General features: G+C 37.0%; 1 protein-coding gene across 2 annotated transcripts; it reads left to right on the forward strand.

Moving 5' to 3' along the window:
• The first annotated feature begins 270 nt into the window (after positions 1 to 270).
• LOC113287367 (callose synthase 3-like) lies at positions 271 to 16,443 on the forward strand. Of its 2 annotated transcripts, XM_026536103.1 has the most exons (43): positions 271 to 411; positions 502 to 758; positions 1,666 to 1,766; positions 2,380 to 2,504; positions 2,601 to 2,694; positions 2,853 to 2,963; positions 3,091 to 3,201; positions 3,484 to 3,576; positions 3,672 to 3,763; positions 3,944 to 4,070; positions 4,217 to 4,354; positions 4,472 to 4,548; positions 4,631 to 4,718; positions 4,940 to 5,062; positions 5,140 to 5,257; positions 6,792 to 7,126; positions 7,273 to 7,325; positions 7,411 to 7,471; positions 7,876 to 7,957; positions 8,040 to 8,089; positions 8,166 to 8,252; positions 8,465 to 8,602; positions 8,723 to 8,817; positions 9,190 to 9,274; positions 9,378 to 9,538; positions 9,739 to 9,862; positions 9,962 to 10,059; positions 10,451 to 10,592; positions 10,691 to 10,842; positions 11,062 to 11,171; positions 11,244 to 11,402; positions 11,513 to 11,581; positions 11,684 to 11,873; positions 11,954 to 12,113; positions 12,635 to 12,754; positions 12,853 to 12,971; positions 13,067 to 13,150; positions 13,889 to 14,001; positions 14,086 to 14,315; positions 14,412 to 15,206; positions 15,360 to 15,410; positions 15,537 to 15,722; positions 15,838 to 16,443. In XM_026536103.1, exons 2-43 carry the CDS (start codon positions 572 to 574, stop codon positions 16,084 to 16,086), a joined length of 5,883 nt encoding a protein of 1,960 aa, XP_026391888.1. In that variant the 5' UTR covers positions 271 to 411; positions 502 to 571; the 3' UTR covers positions 16,087 to 16,443. The 2 variants fall into 2 exon arrangements, with proteins under 2 accessions (XP_026391888.1, XP_026391886.1); XM_026536101.1 differs by having other exon boundaries at positions 13,889 to 14,315.
• The last annotated feature ends 2,280 nt before the right edge of the window (positions 16,444 to 18,723 follow it).

An 18,723-nucleotide genomic window follows, 5' to 3' on the forward strand; every position in this document is an offset into this window, starting at 1 on the left:
CTCATTCATCCAATAAAATGGCTTAAAAATCTCAACTACAGAATGCTAGGTATTGCCAAGTGTGATCCAAACAAAGGGTGTTTCAGTATTTGACAGTAATAAAGATCTTTTGAAATGAAATGGCATATTCGTAATAGACAGGTTAAACGAAAACCAATTGTCGAACACTCAACCACAGTTACAGACCCACTAGCCAGTACAAAATAAGTAAGTTTTCATTTTTTTTGTTGTTTTGTTCATACTCTCTACTTTTTCACTCCTCCCCATATAGCTTTCCTTCTCTCACAGGTTTAGCTCAAAGTCTCTCTCATTCTCTCTACTTAGCTTTTTTTTTTTTGTTCCATTCTCTATTTCTCTCTCTCTCTAAATTAAAAATACTGAGGAGTTAGGGTTTTACTGCTTCACACTCAGGTGCTCTCTTGGATTCTTAAGGATTTTAATGGTGATTTGAAACATACTTGCAATCTAACTTAAATCTTCATCTGATTTATTTGTTTTCAGTAACAGTATGCTAAATAGCTAAAGAAGAAGAAGAGTTTTGTTTTGAGTGGTTATTAAAAATTTGAAGAAGATGTCTTCTTCAAGAAGGAATACTGAGCAGCAACCGCAAAGGCGGATTATGCGAACTCAGACTGCTGGTAATCTTGGTGAATCGATCTTTGATAGTGAGGTTGTACCATCATCTCTTGTTGAGATTGCTCCAATCCTTCGTGTTGCTAATGAAGTTGAAGCAAGTAACCCTAGAGTTGCTTATTTGTGTAAGTGTCCTTTTTCTTTTTGGGGATTTTTCAGTAGATCTTTTTGTTTTTGCAAGTTTGCTGTTACTGATCGGTTTCTTTTATAAGCTTGAAAATCTACTTACCAGTAGAGTTTGATTTGAATGTTGTTAAATGTTGGAAACAATTGGGAAATGGTGGGCTTCATTTGGCTTTATCTACGGTATACACATAGTATTAGGAGAGGCTGTGAAAGAGTAGTGTGTTTCTTTTTTCTCATGTATATTATTTTCCTATTTCCATGATGTATATCTGGTGTTGATGTATGGAATTTGTAGTTCATATTGTTATAGATAGGAGTGGCTAAGTTTAATAAAAGCATATTTGAGATGATTATGTGGTAAAATAATCGGAATTGAAGTTTGACATGGATGGCGGGTGAAAATATCCATGTAAATTACACTAGTAAAGAACAAAACACCACCACCACCACTCAACAGAAGGGGAGGTGGAGGTTGAAATAACTGCATGCGACACATCCTTAAGGCATGGCTCTTAAGTAAGTTAGTGACCTTTGGCAAGAGATTGATCCGATAAATTCAAGGAAGAGAAAAGCTTAAACTCACAATTGCTCTGTGTCACTGCTATCTCATCTCCCTCTTAGTTATGTGTTTAGGTCCTGGTCTGCACTGTAGTATAGTCTCACAAGAAGACCAAGAATAGGTTAGATGATACAATAAATTAGACTTGCTGAATGTACTCTTAAAAGAACCACTAAAGTAAGTTATCATGGAAAGCATCTTTTCTTTATTCTTTAATTGCTGATGCGATGTACAAGTCAGTAGTGTTGCATTGATCATGTGTATTAGTGTCCTCATAGTTGCTTTTAGGGTTACTCTTATTTTTTATTGTTTGGAGAACCTGATATGGGTTTTGTTGTTGTAAATAGGCCGATTTTATGCCTTTGAGAAAGCTCACAGGTTGGATCCAACTTCAAGTGGACGAGGTGTTCGCCAATTTAAGACTGCTCTTCTACAGCGTCTAGAAAGGGTGAGCGTTCTTCTTTTATGTGAATTTATGTACTTATACAATTAAAATTCACTATTAGCTTATCCGTTACTTCCCATTTTTTATGCTCCAATAATTGGAAGATTAGCCGTCAAAAAATATCTTACAACCAGAAGAGGGAGTGATGATCGTATGCTAGAGAAGCTACTATTTACATTTTGTCAGGTGACTCAGGTCAAATAGTGAGCGTTGCATAAAACCAGAATGCTAGAGGGGAGCAGCATATGTTATGCTCGTCATCATAGATTTACTAGGACTTCTGTTCTTCTGGACACAGTCAGGCCTATTACTTCGTTAAAAAAATGTAGGTGGTGGGGGGAAGAGAAACCTGCTTGATCTCTACGCAATTCAAATTACAAACTGACAGACAGCGCTATTGTTTCCACAAATGTATCCATTTTTTTTTTTGGAACTTAAGTGCAATCAAGTACCAAACACAGCTTGATTTAGTTTGCATTTTTATCCGAAGCCAAGAGATCTTTTGCGTGTTGTATCGTATGTTACTTTTTCTGAAAGTTGCACGCTATGAAGCCATATATATATATATGTTCTTGAACTTCTTATTTTGACAGTTCACTTCGTCACTTACTTTCAGGAAAATGATCCCACTTTAATGGGGAGAGTAAAAAAGAGTGATGCACGTGAGATGCAGAGTTTCTATCAGCAGTACTACAAAAAATATATTGAAGCGCTGCAGAAAGCTGCTGATAAAGCTGATCGGTGAGTTTCTTCAATAAATTCCAGTGTCTTGCTTAGACAGTATGCATCTATCGTTGTATATTCTGAAATTTTTAACTATTTCTGCCATTTATTCAGTGCACAACTTACTAAGGCATATCAAACGGCTGCTGTCCTTTTTGAGGTTCTGAAGGCTGTGAATCTGACTCAAGCTGTTGAAGTAGATGATGCGGTGAAGCCATTTAACATTTAAAACTTTTGAATTTTGGTTGACGTCAGTCCTTTGACCTACATGTATTTTGCTTATTGAAACAGCAGGTGATACTGAAATTCCGGTGTTGAACCCTCATATATTGGTTATTTAACTCCTGCATCTTTTTTTTTTTGTAGATTCTGGAAGCTCATACTAAGGTTGAAGAGAAGACTCAGATTTATGTGCCTTACAATATTCTTCCGCTTGACCCTGATAGTGTGAATCAGGCTATTATGAGATATCCCGAGGTTTGTGTGTGTGGGAGCTCCGTTTTTTCTTTTTGGTGTATGTGTGTTCCCATTTGCTTTTATTCTAGTTATTCTGGTTTTCAACTTCAAGTGACGATGATTCATTACTCTCCGTTTCAAATGCCAGATTCAAGCTGTTGTATATGCACTTCGTAACACAAGGGGTCTGCCATGGCCTTCCGGGACCAAGAAGAATGAAGACATTTTAGACTGGCTTCAAGCTATGTTTGGATTTCAGGTATATAACCAAGTTTCAGTTGTGGGTTGCGTAAAAGAAAAGTTGAGGACGTGTAGTCATTATTGTCACTTGTCATGTGAACTAAATCATGAAATTGCAGCTATATGGCAAGCCATAATTCTTCTTTGACACTTTGTTTAATTCTTCTGCTAGAAAGAGTCTGGCTTTTGACCTATGAATGAGGCCATCATTCACAAAAATATGATAAAAGAACCAAAGACTTGCTTTATTACTTCAAACTTTTTGAGGCTCATAATTTTTTTTATCCTCACGAATTGACAGAAAGATAATGTGGCCAACCAACGGGAACACTTGATACTCTTACTTGCTAATGTGCATATAAGGCAATTTCCAAAGCCTGATCAACAACCCAAGGTATCACCTTTTTTCTTTTCCGATGAATGAGAAGTTGTTTGCTTTTGAGTTAACAGATTTCGGTTGTCCTTACTGGTGTATTTTTTTCTCTGTAGCTGGATGAGCGAGCACTAACTGAAGTGATGAAGAAACTCTTCAAGAATTACAAGAAATGGTGTAAATATCTGGATAGGAAGAGTAGTCTCTGGTGAGGTTTCACAGTTATCTTCTTACTTGCGATCAATTTGTAGTAGAGTCCCAGTGATAGCATATTGCTTAATATATATTAATAAGGTTTAGGTCTAAATATGTCTTGTTTTATCTCTTTTTTATTTTCTTTGCTTGTCCTTTATCCCTTTTGTTCTGCCTTTTTTTTGTCATAATGCAGGTTGCCGACTATACAACAGGAAGTTCAGCAGCGCAAACTACTTTACATGAGTCTTTATCTTCTCATATGGGGCGAAGCTGCCAACTTAAGATTCATGCCCGAGTGCCTTTGCTATATATATCATCATGTACGTCTTAGCATCACTGGTTTAAAATACTGACGCTCATGATTATTTGTCTCATGTGGGATGAAGTAGTGTTTTTTGCCTGCTCAATTTCCTATTAGCTTTGTTGTAATTGTCTTTTGTGATCACTTCACCTAATAATTCTACAGATGGCTTTTGAACTTTATGGTATGCTTGCTGGGAATGTTAGTCCCATGACTGGTGAAAATGTGAAGCCAGCTTATGGGGGTGAGGAGGAAGCTTTCTTAAACAAAGTTGTAACTCCAATTTATGATACAATCGCCAAGGTGTTGCATGCCTCTTCTTTTCTCTTTACTTAGCTTTCTGTTCTCCTATATCTGAGATATTATTTATGAACACCACTTAACTTGTCCACATCCGGGGTTTTGTGGTTTGATGTGTAGGAAGCTGAACGGAGCAAACAAGGAAAATCCAAGCATTCTCAATGGAGGAACTACGATGATTTAAATGAGTACTTTTGGTATATTATAGTTCCTCAGGATTGCTGCACTTTTTTTAGTGTTTTATTGCTCCGGAATAAATTTATTTACATAAAACTGTAGGTCAGTTGATTGCTTCCGTCTAGGTTGGCCAATGAGGGCTGATTCAGATTTCTTTTGTGAGCCTCTACCAGGACTTGCCAAAAGTGGGGTGAGAAACATGTTTACTCTTCTGTTTAGGTTATATTATTAAGTAAATGAGAGTTTCCTGTTGAACTTCATGTTTTGGCGTTATATTATTTTGACGACCTCTAATTTATCTTTATGAAAAATTACAAAGTTGATCTGAATTAGGATGTAGTTCTATACATTTCTGTCAAAGTGTTGTGAACGTAAGTGGTGCATTTGCTTATCGCTGATATTTCTGATCAGGAAGCTGGAACGTCTACTGGGAGTCGATGGGTTGGCAAAATAAACTTTGTTGAGATACGCTCATTTTGGCACGTTTATAGAAGCTTTGATAGGATGTGGAGCTTTTTCATTCTGTGTTTACAAGTAAGGATCCTTCGCTGCTGTTTGGTTTGCTCTGGTCTCTTACCTACATCTGAATTTCATTTTTAAATTTCACATAGGTCATGATTATAGTCGCATGGAATGGATCGGGTGACCCAAGTGCTATTTTTGAGGGTGATGTTTTCAAGAAAGTGTTGAGTGTCTTTATAACTGCTGCAATATTAAAGCTTGGAGGAGGTAATAGAAACAATGTACTTCACATTTTTTGGCAACTGTGCTTTGTTAATCACATATTATCTCTTTAGCCTTCTGTTTTTGCCTTTCGCTGATTTGTTTTGATCAGCATTGGCAAGTACCTACAATGATCAGGTCGAATAGTCGGATTAGGTAGTTACTGAGCATGTAGCTTGTAGTTCATCCTTGGTTAGATGACATCATTCATAAACTTTTAAACGAACCAATATTTGTTTGATCACGTGTGTTGGCCATTCCATTAAAATTTTTACCTTTGGTAAGTATAAGTCCTGAGATGGTATGCTTTTAGCTGAGTATGATGTATGCACTGCAGACACTATCCTCACACCTTTGGATTTTCTCCATGTGGGCCTGAAACTGGAGTGTGCAAAGATGTATTAAGTTGATGTTTTCGGATCTTCCTAAAATTAGGTCCCAACTCAAAACCGCTGGTGGTACGTAACCATCAGTAGCTAGAGCGCTATATATTGAAAAATTTCAAGGCAGTGTATGAGCTTTCTATCGTTTGTAATAAGTGTAGTGTTGTTTTAATCTATTGGGAATGTTGATTGGAATGAGCTAGTTCTGCAAGATAATCACAAAGTGGGCAAGTTTATGGATTTATGGGTTGACAATGGAGGTGGACGTCAGCCTTATCTTATCTCCCTAAAGACTCAGAAAAGTACATCCTTAAATTTATACAATTTATAAGCTAGGGCAACCCCTTCTATTCATGGTATAACCACCCAAATTTATCTGGAACCAAAGACCTCTATGTAATTTATCACTAAGTGCACCAGCTTATAAGCCAACACATCAGCAGAAAATATACGACATTTAGGTAATATGTCTACTTGTTGATCAATCAGCAAGATAGATGCAATGCCATGTAGGTTACACTTTGCACAGAAATATTAAATAGTTATGTCCCGGTCACCGATTTCTCCAGTTGTTTGATTCAGCTTTTGCTTTACTAGAAGAAAAAACAAAAAACAAAATAAAAATATAAAAACTCAAGTTCCTTGGGAAGTGTTATATGCTCGATAGTATTTTAGCTCTTTGCGCAGATGAGAGAAAGCAAGGGAATCCTCCATTTTTAAGTGGGGTACTAGTTACTGGAAAGAGGATAATACGGAGGATGCATAGAAGCAGGGTGCTAGTCCCTGGAAAGATGAGCCGAAGTCTATAAATTACTCTATCTAGAGGGATCCGTCTACATATTTGTGGTGTTGACAAGGGGTGAGTGTGAGGTGTTAGTGTTGTTGTTAGTTGTTACACCGCTGTGGCCCTATCCGCCCATGTTAGATGTTACATCACCTTGTTGATCAGCGTGCTCACTTAGATCACATCATTGTAAGGCTTTCAATTTTATCTAAATGTTAAAATGTATTTTTAAACAGTAATATGCTTATGATGACATAGATTACCCAGGAGCATCTGTTGTATTAGTATATTTTGATGTCAAAGAAATACATAATAGGCTTTTTTTGGATTAACGTCATGAACTTATATGTTGATCATTTATTTCACTTTCCAGCTTTCCTTGATATAGTTCTCAGCTGGAAGGCAATGAAGAGTATGTCCTTCCAAGTTAAGCTTAGATATATCCTAAAGTTTTTGTCAGCTGTTGCATGGGTGATTGTTTTGCCTGTAACTTATGCCTATACTTGGAAGAACCCTCCTGGATTTGCTCAAGCCATCAGAAGGTGGTTCGGAAATAGTAATGATTCACCCACGCTATACATTTTGGCTGTTGTTGTGTACCTGTCACCAAATATGCTCGCTGGGGTTTTGTTTCTATTTCCTTTCGTTAGGCGGTTTCTTGAAAGCTCAAACTACAAGATTGTGATGCTTATGATGTGGTGGTCTCAGGTGAGCACTATCAAGTCTTAATTTCTTAGGTTGTGTGGGCCTATTTCTTATTCTTCTAAATATATAAAGATGCTTGCATTATTTTTATGTCATTTGTGAGAGTATGTCCGAGACTCTAAAGACTCTAAACTTCCTTCTTTTTCCAGCCCCGGCTCTATGTTGGAAGGGGAATGCATGAGAGCTCCTTCTCGCTTTTCAAGTAAGAAAAAATATATGGGTTTTTTGGTGATGTTTTAGTCAAAGAATGTTATGCTTTAATGTTTTGATCGTTTTCTGGCCACCAGGTACACTATGTTTTGGGTACTTCTTATACTAACGAAGATAGCATTCAGCTACTACATAGAGGTATTAATCGTATCCATTGAAGTGATGATGGTTGGAAATTGATTGACGAGCTAAGATATGCTCTAACAAGTTGTATCCCTCCAGTTACAATTTTATGTCAAACTACAGATGCCAGTGAAAAGCACATTAACCCAAAATCAGAAAGTTTCTCGAAAATGTCCGAAAACTTGGATTCGTTGTCTCTGTTATCCTACCTTAACTTCTTTTAAAAGTAAATAAGTGATTAAAATGTTGAACGATTGATTACGTGAACATTAAGTGATGTTTTTTTTTTTGGCTACACAGTGTTACTGAATGTAGTGTGTACAGTACTATTACAATTATAGTATTACGCTCAACTGCTTGGTGGCACTTAATATGGTTTTCGTAATTTGTAAGTATTAAGCGATGACTTTTTGATGCAGATAAAGCCTTTAGTTGGTCCAACTAAAACAATCATGGCGGCTCGGATTAGAACATACGATTGGCATGAATTCTTTCCACGAGGTAAGGACAAGAAATAAATTAGACCGTCGATACTCAATTCTTACTTGGTCATTCCATTAATGCCATTTCTATCTAATTTCAGCAAAGAACAACATTGGTGTTGTGATTGCACTTTGGGCTCCGATCATTCTTGTATGTTTCTGATCATCTTAATGCTTGCTCTTTGTAATGTTCACCTTGTCGAGTTCTGACAGTACTTTCTTTCCAGGTCTATTTCATGGATACACAAATTTGGTATGCTATTTTCTCGACATTTTTTGGAGGTCTGTATGGGGCCTTCCGCCGTCTTGGGGAGGTATGCGGCTCTTACTATTCTTGTTCTTATAGCTAATGATTGCTGATGTAGTGATGTGTGGTTAATGCAAGCACGATTGGTACTGTTATCGTGTTTTGGGGCACCAATTTTTTGCTGCGCAGTCGCATTTAGGCACCCAAGTCCATCTCTTTGTATTCATGGTGTTTGTTTTTTATTTATTTAAGTAACGAAATTTGTTGTTGTTGCTTCAGATTCGAACGTTGGGTATGCTGAGGTCTCGATTTCTGTCTTTGCCGGGTGCGTTTAATGCTCGGTTGATACCGGTGGACAAAAGCGAAACGACCAGAAAAAGGGGAATTAAAGCGACCTTTTCTCGGAAATTTGATGAGGTTTTGATTCCATTCTGTTATGTACTAGTGTCTGAATAGCCCTATTGCATGGATATGCGGTTGTGATACTTCCCATATACGTTAGGACAATGTTGACACGGAAATTACTGGTTGTTTCAGATTCCACCCAGTAAAGAAAAAGAGGCTGCAAAGTTTGCTCAGTTATGGAACAAAATTATTAGTAGTTTCAGGGAGGAGGACCTTATCAGTAACAGGTAGGTGAACGATGCTTTTGTTGACGTTAACTACTCGAAACTGTTAGATTTGATCGCTTGATCTCATCTAGATCATGTCTCTGTTAAGTCTCAAAGGTTTTGAAATGGATGCACTGGCTTTTGACAACAATAAAACAGGATACATAGAAGAACGGAAGTGCTGAACCATTCATATACTGTTGGTTTTGTGTTTCTGTCTCCAGGGTTCAAGTTTAGGAGGGAACAGTGTTCCACTATAACTTTGATTCTTTTGCAGTGCAGAATCTTTTAATTTGTGCTACTCAATAAGAGCACTAGTGGATTGGATTATTACCAAAAATCTTCCAATGCTCATAATAATTAATGAACTGTTGAATTTGTACAAATTTTTAGGGAGATGGATTTGTTGCTCGTTCCATATTGGGCTGATCGTGAGTTGGGCTTGATTCAGTGGCCTCCGTTTTTACTTGCAAGCAAGGTCTGTGTTCACCATTGTTATTTCTTCTCTTTTCCCCTCAAGTAGTGCTTCTCTTTAATTGGTAACACGATATTTACATGCTTGCCTTTCTGTTTGCTCATAGATCCCAATTGCTTTAGATATGGCCAAAGATAGCAAAGGTAAGGACCGCGATTTGAAAAAGAGAATCAATAATGACAACTATATGTGTTGTGCTGTACGTGAGTGCTATGCTTCTTTCCGTAACATCATCAAGCAACTGGTGCAAGGGAACCGCGAAAAAGAGTATGGATTCTGTCTTTTAGAATGTGTTAGTGTTTCATATAAATTTTGTTTGTGTGTCACTATCTACAGTGTCTGAAAGAAAAGAATCATAGTGGAAAAAGAAATATTAAGAGCTTGTGTTCTGCTGGGCGTTTTTCTGATTCCATCTGTTTATTTCCCTTACCATGTGCTGTTGTTTACCTAATGCTCTTGAATCCCAGGGTTATAGATGATATATTCACCGAAGTTGACAAACATATAGAGGCAGAAACTTTAATAACTGAACTGAAGATGAGCGCACTTCCTAACCTCCATGAGCACATTGTTAAACTCATAAAATATTTGGTAATAGTTTAACACAATGGACATATTCTATCTGTCAAATCTCGTAATCAAGTTTTGTTATAGGAAGTCATGTTAACTCGATTACCCTGTTTTCCGTAGATGGAGAATAAGCCAGAGGACAGAGGTCAGGTTGTAATTCTTTTCCAGGACATGCTTGAGGTTGTTACTCGAGATATAATGGAGGATCAGATACCTAGGTAAAGCATTTTAATTTATTATCTCTCATCTTTGTAATGCAATTAGACACTTTGGGGATGGGCACACTTTTCCAACCGATCCTTGCATGTAAGATTTAACTTTTTTTTACCTGATAGCAAATTTTATCTTGATGTCATATTTAACTTTTTTTTTTTTTTTTTTTGATGATGGTTCTTTTAGTTACTTTCCGTTTCAAATCAAGTAATTAGAAAAATCGGCGCATCTAGTTGGGTGAAAACTACCAATCTGGTTGCTCTTTAGGTCTATGTTTACTAACTACCAAGGAGGGGTCCTTACCAAGCATGCCGTGCATTCACTGTTACTTAACTGTTCAAGTTCTTGTTTTTTATTTGAATGTTGAGCTTGTAAGTTATTCCTTTATGTCCGTAGTCTCTTAGATTCAAGCCATGGTGGATCTATTGGGAGATTTGAAGGAATGACAACTCCTCTTGAGCAACAGTATCAGCTATTTGCATCGGCGGGTGCAATTAATTTCCCCGTTGAGCCAGAAACAGAAGCATGGAAAGAGAAGGTAAGTTTTGTGGGCAAGCCTTGTCAGTTGTCATTGCTAAATTTAGTCTGAAGATTTTCTCGTCTTTAACTCAAACTTTATTCCGATTTTGTATGTAGATCAAAAGGCTCTTTTTATTGCTAACAGTAAAGGAGTCTGCCATGGATGTCCCTTCCAACTTAGAAGCTAGAAGGCGAATATCTTTTTTTTCAAATTCATTATTTATGGATATGCCTGCTGCGCCAAAAGTTCGCAACATGCTCTCCTTTTCGTAAGCTTCCTTGACATTTGGTTGATTTTATCAGAGATCGCACATGTCTAAAATCTTGCTAAAGTTAATCCCAAGTAACGCACGAGTGTTCTCTATATAGTGGTGGCATTTTCTTGCTAAAGTTAATCCCAATGTTGTTTGATAATCTTTCGTTGTAATGAATTCGTTATTTTATATTTTCTGAGGACACTGATATGAATCTGGTAACCTCAATTGTAGTGTTTTGACTCCTTACTACGAGGAAGATGTTCTCTTTTCTATAAATGAATTGGAAGTCCAGAATGAAGATGGTGTTTCAATCCTCTTTTATTTGCAGAAAATATTTCCAGGTATGCCATGATTCAAGTGATTATCTGTGTATAGTAAGTTCATTTCCGTACTACTGAAGCAATGAAATACAGATGAATGGATGAACTTCCTGGAGAGGGTTGGATGCACCAGCGAGGAAGATCTCAAAAATAAACTTGATGGTGAGAACCTTGACGTGAACAATGAAGTGAACCATGAAGAAGAGCTTCGACTTTGGGCATCATATAGAGGGCAAACTCTCACCAGAACTGGTATTTGATATTGATGTGACATTGTATTGTGTTTCTCTTTTTTCTTTTTTTTCCATCGACCATACATTTTTTTGTCTTGTTTGTCTACCTAACATAATTGCTATTTCCAGTTAGGGGAATGATGTATTACAGAAAAGCTTTAGAACTTCAGGCCTTCCTAGATATGGCTAAGGATGATGGTAATGCTTGTTTTCTAATTATTTGGATAACTGCCAGAGGTCTTGTTTGAATGTTGATCTAATGATGGGTGTTCTTTTCACTTGGCCATTGATATTTTTTAGATTTAATGGAAGGTTACAAGGCAGCTGAAACTAACAGCGATGAACACTCAAAAGGTGAAAGATCTTTATGGGCACAATGTCAAGCAGTTGCGGATATGAAATTCACATACGTGGTGTCTTGCCAGAAATATGGGATCCACAAACGATCTGGAGATCCTCGCGCACATGACATTCTGAAGCTTATGGCAGCGTATGGAAACAAATTTATTTCTTTCTCATTCCTTTATTAGACAAATATGGTTAACAAGCAGAAGTATTTCCACATTGCAGATACCCATCTGTACGTGTTGCTTACATTGATGAGGTAGAAGAGCCTAGCAAAGATAAAAAGAAGCTAAATCAAAAGGTGTATTATTCTGCTCTAGTAAAAGCTGCCTTGCCCAAGTCTATAAACTCTTCCGAGCCCCAGCCCGCTCAAAATCTTGACCAGGTAATTGCTTATAATTATTTGGCCACTTTAAGATACCTGCAAACATAAATATTAAATAGTTCTATTTTCGTTTGTCCTGAGATAAATCTTTATGATTGGCTTTCTCATTTAGTGAAACACTGTAATGTATTTACATTTTTCTTGTTGAATGGATTGCATATAACTTAATTCAACCATTATACTTTTTCTCTCCTTCCGATATATATGTAGGCGGTGTGATGTTTTGATAACTGGACGAAATTTGGTACCTAAGACTTCCATGATTTTCTTGATCACCTATTGAAAGAAAAAGTCTTGTGTATGTATGGCGACAGCAGGAGTTCTAACGTCTAATTACTTCCTCTTACGCGCTATTATCTTATTTCCAACATTTAAAGCTATGTTTTGGAAATACTGGTCTTTTTTTTTTGGTATCCATAGGGTGTATATGCTCATGTGGAATTTACTAATATGCTCATGTAGGATATCTTTTTTCTGCTCGTGTCTGACTGAAATCTGATGTGATGTGTTCCCATGTTAAGGTTATTTATCGGATAAAGCTTCCTGGACCTTCAATATTAGGGGAAGGAAAGCCTGAAAATCAGAACCATGCTATTATTTTCACGCGTGGGGAGGGTCTGCAAACAATTGATATGAACCAGGTATGGGGACTAGATGGATTTATGCATCTGCTAGAAATATGATGCGACCTATCTCTCTAAACTTACAACCAACATGGTCACATCACTGATACTTGCAGGATAACTATATGGAAGAAGCCTTCAAAATGAGGAACCTTCTGGAAGAATTTCTTAAGAAACATGATGGTGTTAGATATCCATCCATACTTGGACTGAGGGAGCATATTTTCACTGGCAGGTATATAGGCAGCATAGTTTGATTGGAAAGGATGCTGATTTTTCGTGGAGATACAAGATTTTATTCAACACTCATCCTTGTGTTTTTTTATGCAGTGTTTCTTCTCTTGCTTGGTTTATGTCTAATCAGGAGACGAGTTTTGTAACTATTGGGCAGAGACTGTTGGCTAACCCCTTGAGGTAAGATTTGATATTTAAAAGATGCGAAACCATAAAATTGTTATGCTTTGGTACGTTGCTTTTATATGTACTCGTATGCTAGTTTGGTATGGTGGTTCACATGACTGATCATTGATAAGGTCGTGACAATAGTTTTGGTCACAGTTACTAATGACTAATCCTTTGTAAGACCTTTTTAAGTGTTTTGATAGATAAGTATTAAATAGATACTATCTTTTCTAAGGATGACCTTTTTAAGTGTTTGAAGGGTGCTCCTGGTAGGCCATCTGATGTGCAACCCACTGAGCCTCGACCTCAAGAATGTAACGAATTTTTTTATTGCCAGATCATTTATTATTTAGCTGTATAATCACTTGTGAACAAGATCATGATTGTCATTTAATGCTAAGTTTGCATCCCATATTTGAGGGGTGGATTTTTGCGCATTCACCCCATTTGGTGCAAATCTTCTAAAATCTTAAGTTCAGTAAAAATTGAATCGTCTCTTTCCTCATTGAACTAGAAATGAATCATCTCGCAATGTGATGGTAATTAACAAGTGTGTAGAGCTACTTATAATCATGTAAGAAAGAACATAGCATACATCTCTAGTATAGCACACTTAAATTTAATTCTTAATCACATGCCCTCACGTGCTTTCAGTTCATGTTGAACTTTACTTTCTTAGGCATTTCTTTTTTCACATGTTCTTTGTACTCATATTCCAATTTCCTTTCTTAATCTTTTGTGCCTATCAAGGGTTCGATTTCACTATGGCCATCCAGATGTGTTCGACAGACTATTTCACCTGACTAGAGGTGGTATCAGTAAAGCTTCAAAAATCATCAATTTGAGCGAGGACATCTTTGCAGGCACGCTCAAGACTCTCAGAAGTTGTGAAGTTCAAGTTTTCATGTGCTTAGCTTTTAGTCTGATCTTCATATTCTGTCTCACAGGTTTCAATTCTACACTACGTGAAGGAAATGTTACTCATCATGAATACATGCAAGTTGGGAAAGGTAGGGATGTGGGTCTGAATCAAATCTCAATGTTCGAGGCAAAGATAGCTAACGGGAATGGAGAACAGACACTGAGTCGTGATATTTACAGGCTGGGGCATCGTTTTGATTTCTTTCGAATGTTATCATGTTATTTCACCACTGTTGGTTTCTACTTCAGCACCCTGGTATGGTATACTTCATATTTTGGTTTGAAGCCGTACATTCAGTGATATTAAATATTTTTCTAATGGTTGCCATAATTCTCTTGGCTTCCCGGACAGGTGACTGTGCTTACTGTCTATGTTTTCTTGTATGGCCGACTGTACCTTGTTCTTAGTGGGTTGGAAAAACAACTGAGCAGTCAAGCAGCTATTCGGGACAATAAGCCTCTTCAGGTTGCTCTTGCCTCTCAATCATTTGTACAGCTTGGCTTTCTGATGGCCCTGCCTATGATGATGGAAATTGGCCTAGAAAGGGGGTTCCGCACTGCCCTAAGTGAATTTATACTGATGCAATTGCAATTAGCCCCCGTCTTTTTTACATTCTCTCTGGGAACAAAGACCCACTATTATGGTAGGACATTGCTTCATGGAGGTGCAGAATATAGAGCTACAGGCCGTGGTTTTGTGGTCTTTCATGCGAAATTTGCAGAAAATTATAGGTTATATTCCCGCAGTCACTTTGTCAAAGGAATAGAGATGTTGATTCTTCTTGTTGTTTACCAAATCTTCGGACAAGAATATAGAAGTGCCCTTGCTTATGTGTTGATCACCGTCTCGATGTGGTTCATGGTAGTAACATGGCTTTTTGCTCCTTTCCTGTTCAACCCATCGGGATTCGAGTGGCAAAAGATTGTTGATGATTGGACTGATTGGAATAAATGGATTAGTAATCAAGGTGGAATTGGTGTGCTTCCAACGAAAAGTTGGGAATCTTGGTGGGAGAAAGAGCAAGAGCATCTTCGGCATTCTGGAAAACGTGGGCTTATTGCAGAGATATTATTATCTCTTCGATTCTTTATATATCAATATGGGCTTGTATATCATCTACGCATAACAAAGACAAAAAGTGTTCTGGTACTATGTTTTTGAACTTCTGCAGTTTCTTAGTTATCTGATTAACCATTATATTGCCTACTTATGTTAGTCATCTGATTAACCACCATTATATTGTCTACTTATTTTTCCCTGATAACTACAATCAACTCCGTTCATTTTTGTTGGGTTCAGGTCTATGGCATTTCATGGCTTGTGGTTGTTGTGGTATTACTAGTCATGAAGGTGAGTTGAAAACTTTTAGCTTTACTGTTACTCTCTCCATATATATGTTTTTGGCTATTTCTGCAGACTGTAACTGTTGAGTTTTTTTTGGCTATTTCAATGAGTTTCCTTTGGCTATTTCTGCAGACTGTATCTGTTGGGAGGCGAAAATTCAGTGCAGATTTTCAGCTGGTGTTCCGCATAATCAAGGGCCTTATCTTCCTGACGTTCATTTCTATTCTTATCATTTTAATAGCAATCCCCAATATGACTCCACAGGACATCTTAGTTTGCTTTCTCGCTTTCTTGCCTAGCGGATGGGGATTACTTTTGGTCAGTATAATTTTCTTTCATGCCCTTTTTATGTGCACCCTTTCACAAACGAACAATATATATGTTTCTTGGTGTTCTCTAATTAATAATCATGCGGCAAATTTTTCTATTTCAGATTGCACAAGCTTGTAAGCCTGTTGTCCAAAAAGCTGGGTTTTGGGGATCGGTTCGAACACTTGCTCGTGGATATGAAATCATTATGGGTTTACTTTTGTTCACTCCTGTTGCATTCCTGGCGTGGTTCCCATTTGTTTCGGAATTTCAAACCCGAATGTTGTTCAATCAAGCATTCAGTCGAGGTTTGCAGATCTCTCGTATTCTTGGTGGGCAGAGGAAGGAGCGCTCATCACGCAACAAAGAATGAACATTCTCGAGTAAGCAAGCCGTCTCACTTTTGTCTGGATTTTGTTAAGTCAAGTCATGCGACATATTTGCCAGTCCTGACAAGGTGTGGGCAACATTTTCTTTTAGTTATTAGACGTGGGATGCTGATGAGGGTTCTAGGTTATATTGGGATCTCACCAGACCTTCCATCTTACCCTGTTATACAAGTTCAATCTGAGGTGGTGTAATGGTGTAATGTACTGGATCTTTGGTTCTTCAATTTTACATCTTTTATAAGAAAGTAATTTGTTGATGTCTGATAGGTCTGTATCTGGTGGTACTTAAGTGGTACAAACCTTGATGAACTATAACATGATTATAGAACTATCAACTTGGAGAGCTGTGTAGTACAAGATCCCCTGTTTCTGATAAAAAAAAAAAAAAAAAGATCCCCTGTTGAAAAATTAGACACCCATCATCACTTGCAGAGTTGTGTAGTACAGGACACCCTGTTGAAAAATTATACCCTCATCACAACTGTCACAAGAATTCAAAAGAAGACGGAAAACATTGTGTTATACCGTTGAAGGACTATTATACAATTACATTTGGGTTGCTTAATTAGCAAAACCTGGCCGGTGGAAAACTGTCTGAATTGGAAACATTGGCATTTTTAGACGGTACTTTGACCTTTCTGAATTCGATTAGCAAGTAAAAGTGGATTGAGGAAGGACTTCACGGTACAACCAGGCTGCTCGATAGAAATTTTGTTGGTGCAAATAAATAGGGTGTAGGGCATTGAGAGAAGAGAAGGATCAATATGATTGTGATAGCGTGTTTGGATACACATTCATTCATAAGTTTTTTTTTGATTTCTGGGAGCAAAAAAATCAGCGGGTAGACAATTTTAGAATGACTTCCAGAAGCAAAAAAGTTAATTTTTTGTGAAGCAAAATGTTTTTGCTTCTGACTTCTATTTCTGGAGAAGCAGAAGTTAGAAACAGATATGTATCCAAACGCGTTGTAATTGTTTTAGATACCAATTAGAAATTCGGTATTTAAAAGTTTATTTTTTTGGGATATTTTGACTTTGGGTCCCAAAAAAGTAACCAGAGTTGCGTTTGAGCTTCAGAAAGTTCAATATTAGAGTTTGAATCCTAGGACTGTCTTTGACCGTCTTGACTGTTTTGGGAAATTAGGCTAAGGCCCAACTCATGGTTAACCCATAATATGAGGCCCCTAGTTAAAAGAGTTTTAAAACCAGACCCCGAATTAAAAATAATTTTAATAGAGATCGAAATGACCAGAATAACCTTCACTATATAACTATCTAACCTAGGTTTTCTCTCAAACAGACACATTCATTTTCATTTTAGGAGAGAGAAACCGGATCTCGCCTGAGAAACTCTTGAAGAATTGCTGAGAATTTTTTTTTGTAGATCGAACAAACGAAGACCAAAAGCAGGTAGGTTTTCGATCAATCTTCTTCTTCCTGTTTAATCTTTTCTTCTTCTTCTTCTTCCTGTTTACTAATTTTCGATGATGAAATTGTTGATTGGTATTTAATCTTTTATTCTTCTTGTTGTTTAAATCTTCCAGCCAAAAAACAAGAACCAAAAAACCTAGGAAGATACAGTAGTTTATCGATCTGTTTGCTGAGAAGAAAGAAGGAAGAAAGGTCAGTTTTCTCTCTTCTGTTATCGATCTGTTACTCTCTGGTTTTAGGTTTCGATTTCTGCTTTCACATGTTTCGATTCATCATGATTGATGTTTTGATTTCATTTATCTCTTGATTTTCTGATTATTTTTGAAAATTAGGGTTTTGCAACTAAGTTTGACTGATTTAGGTTTCATGGTTTGAAATCAACTGATTTATATTCTTACAATTCGCACTGTAGATTCAGATTCAGGCGATAATCAACTAATTTATATTCAAATGCCAAGCGGAAGAAGGAATCCCCCTGAAGAAGATCCTGCAATAACAGGTATTACGATTCTTTCCCTTTAAGATGCCATTTACTATTGGGGTGTATGTTTTGGGATGATATAATGTTAGTGAAAACATTCTTTTGTGATATAGCTTGTGTAACTATAGAAATAGAGCCTGCGTAACTTTAAGTTACACATTCAAAATCTAACCACTGACTGTATTGTGGTTGGTATATTGAGTGTGTAACTTGGAGTTACACATACAAATGAGCCTATATAACTATAAGTTACAAATTCAAAATCTCACAACTGACTTGCCAAGGGGCTGTGTAACTATAATTTACACATTTAGAATCTCATGTTTTGATCATATGTAATGCCTGTGAATGTGTAACTTTACAAAAATGTGCATGTGTAACTATAAGTTACACATTGAAAATCTCACCACTAACTTGCCAATTGACTATGTAACTAGAAGTTACACATGCAAAATCTCAACACTGATTTGCCAATTTCCTATGTAACTAGAAGTTACACATGCAAAATCTCACCTATGACTGTATTGTGTTTAAATAATAGTTACACATCAAAAAGTGACGTTTGTAAACCTTCATATGCATGTGTAAGTTAAGGTTACACAACACATAATAGAATGATTCAGTTTGTGTACATGGCAAATACACATAGTTTGTAACATGATTTTGGTTTTGCAGTTAAAAAGGAGTGTATTTGATAAGTACACAACATA

This window comes from Papaver somniferum, chromosome 6 (genome assembly GCF_003573695.1).
Source record: "Papaver somniferum cultivar HN1 chromosome 6, ASM357369v1, whole genome shotgun sequence".
Lineage (NCBI taxonomy): Eukaryota > Viridiplantae > Streptophyta > Magnoliopsida > Ranunculales > Papaveraceae > Papaver > Papaver somniferum.

Bases quoted from the DNA above. Each gene is read 5' to 3' on its own strand.
- LOC113287367 (XM_026536101.1), top strand. From the start codon at position 572: ATGTCTTCTTCAAGAAGGAATACTGAGCAGCAACCGCAAAGGCGGATT. The intron at 3,202-3,483 runs GTATATAACCAA...ACGAATTGACAG, and splicing joins AAGCTATGTTTGGATTTCAG to AAAGATAATGTGGCCAACCA. The intron at 5,063-5,139 runs GTAAGGATCCTT...AATTTCACATAG, and splicing joins TTTTCATTCTGTGTTTACAA to GTCATGATTATAGTCGCATG.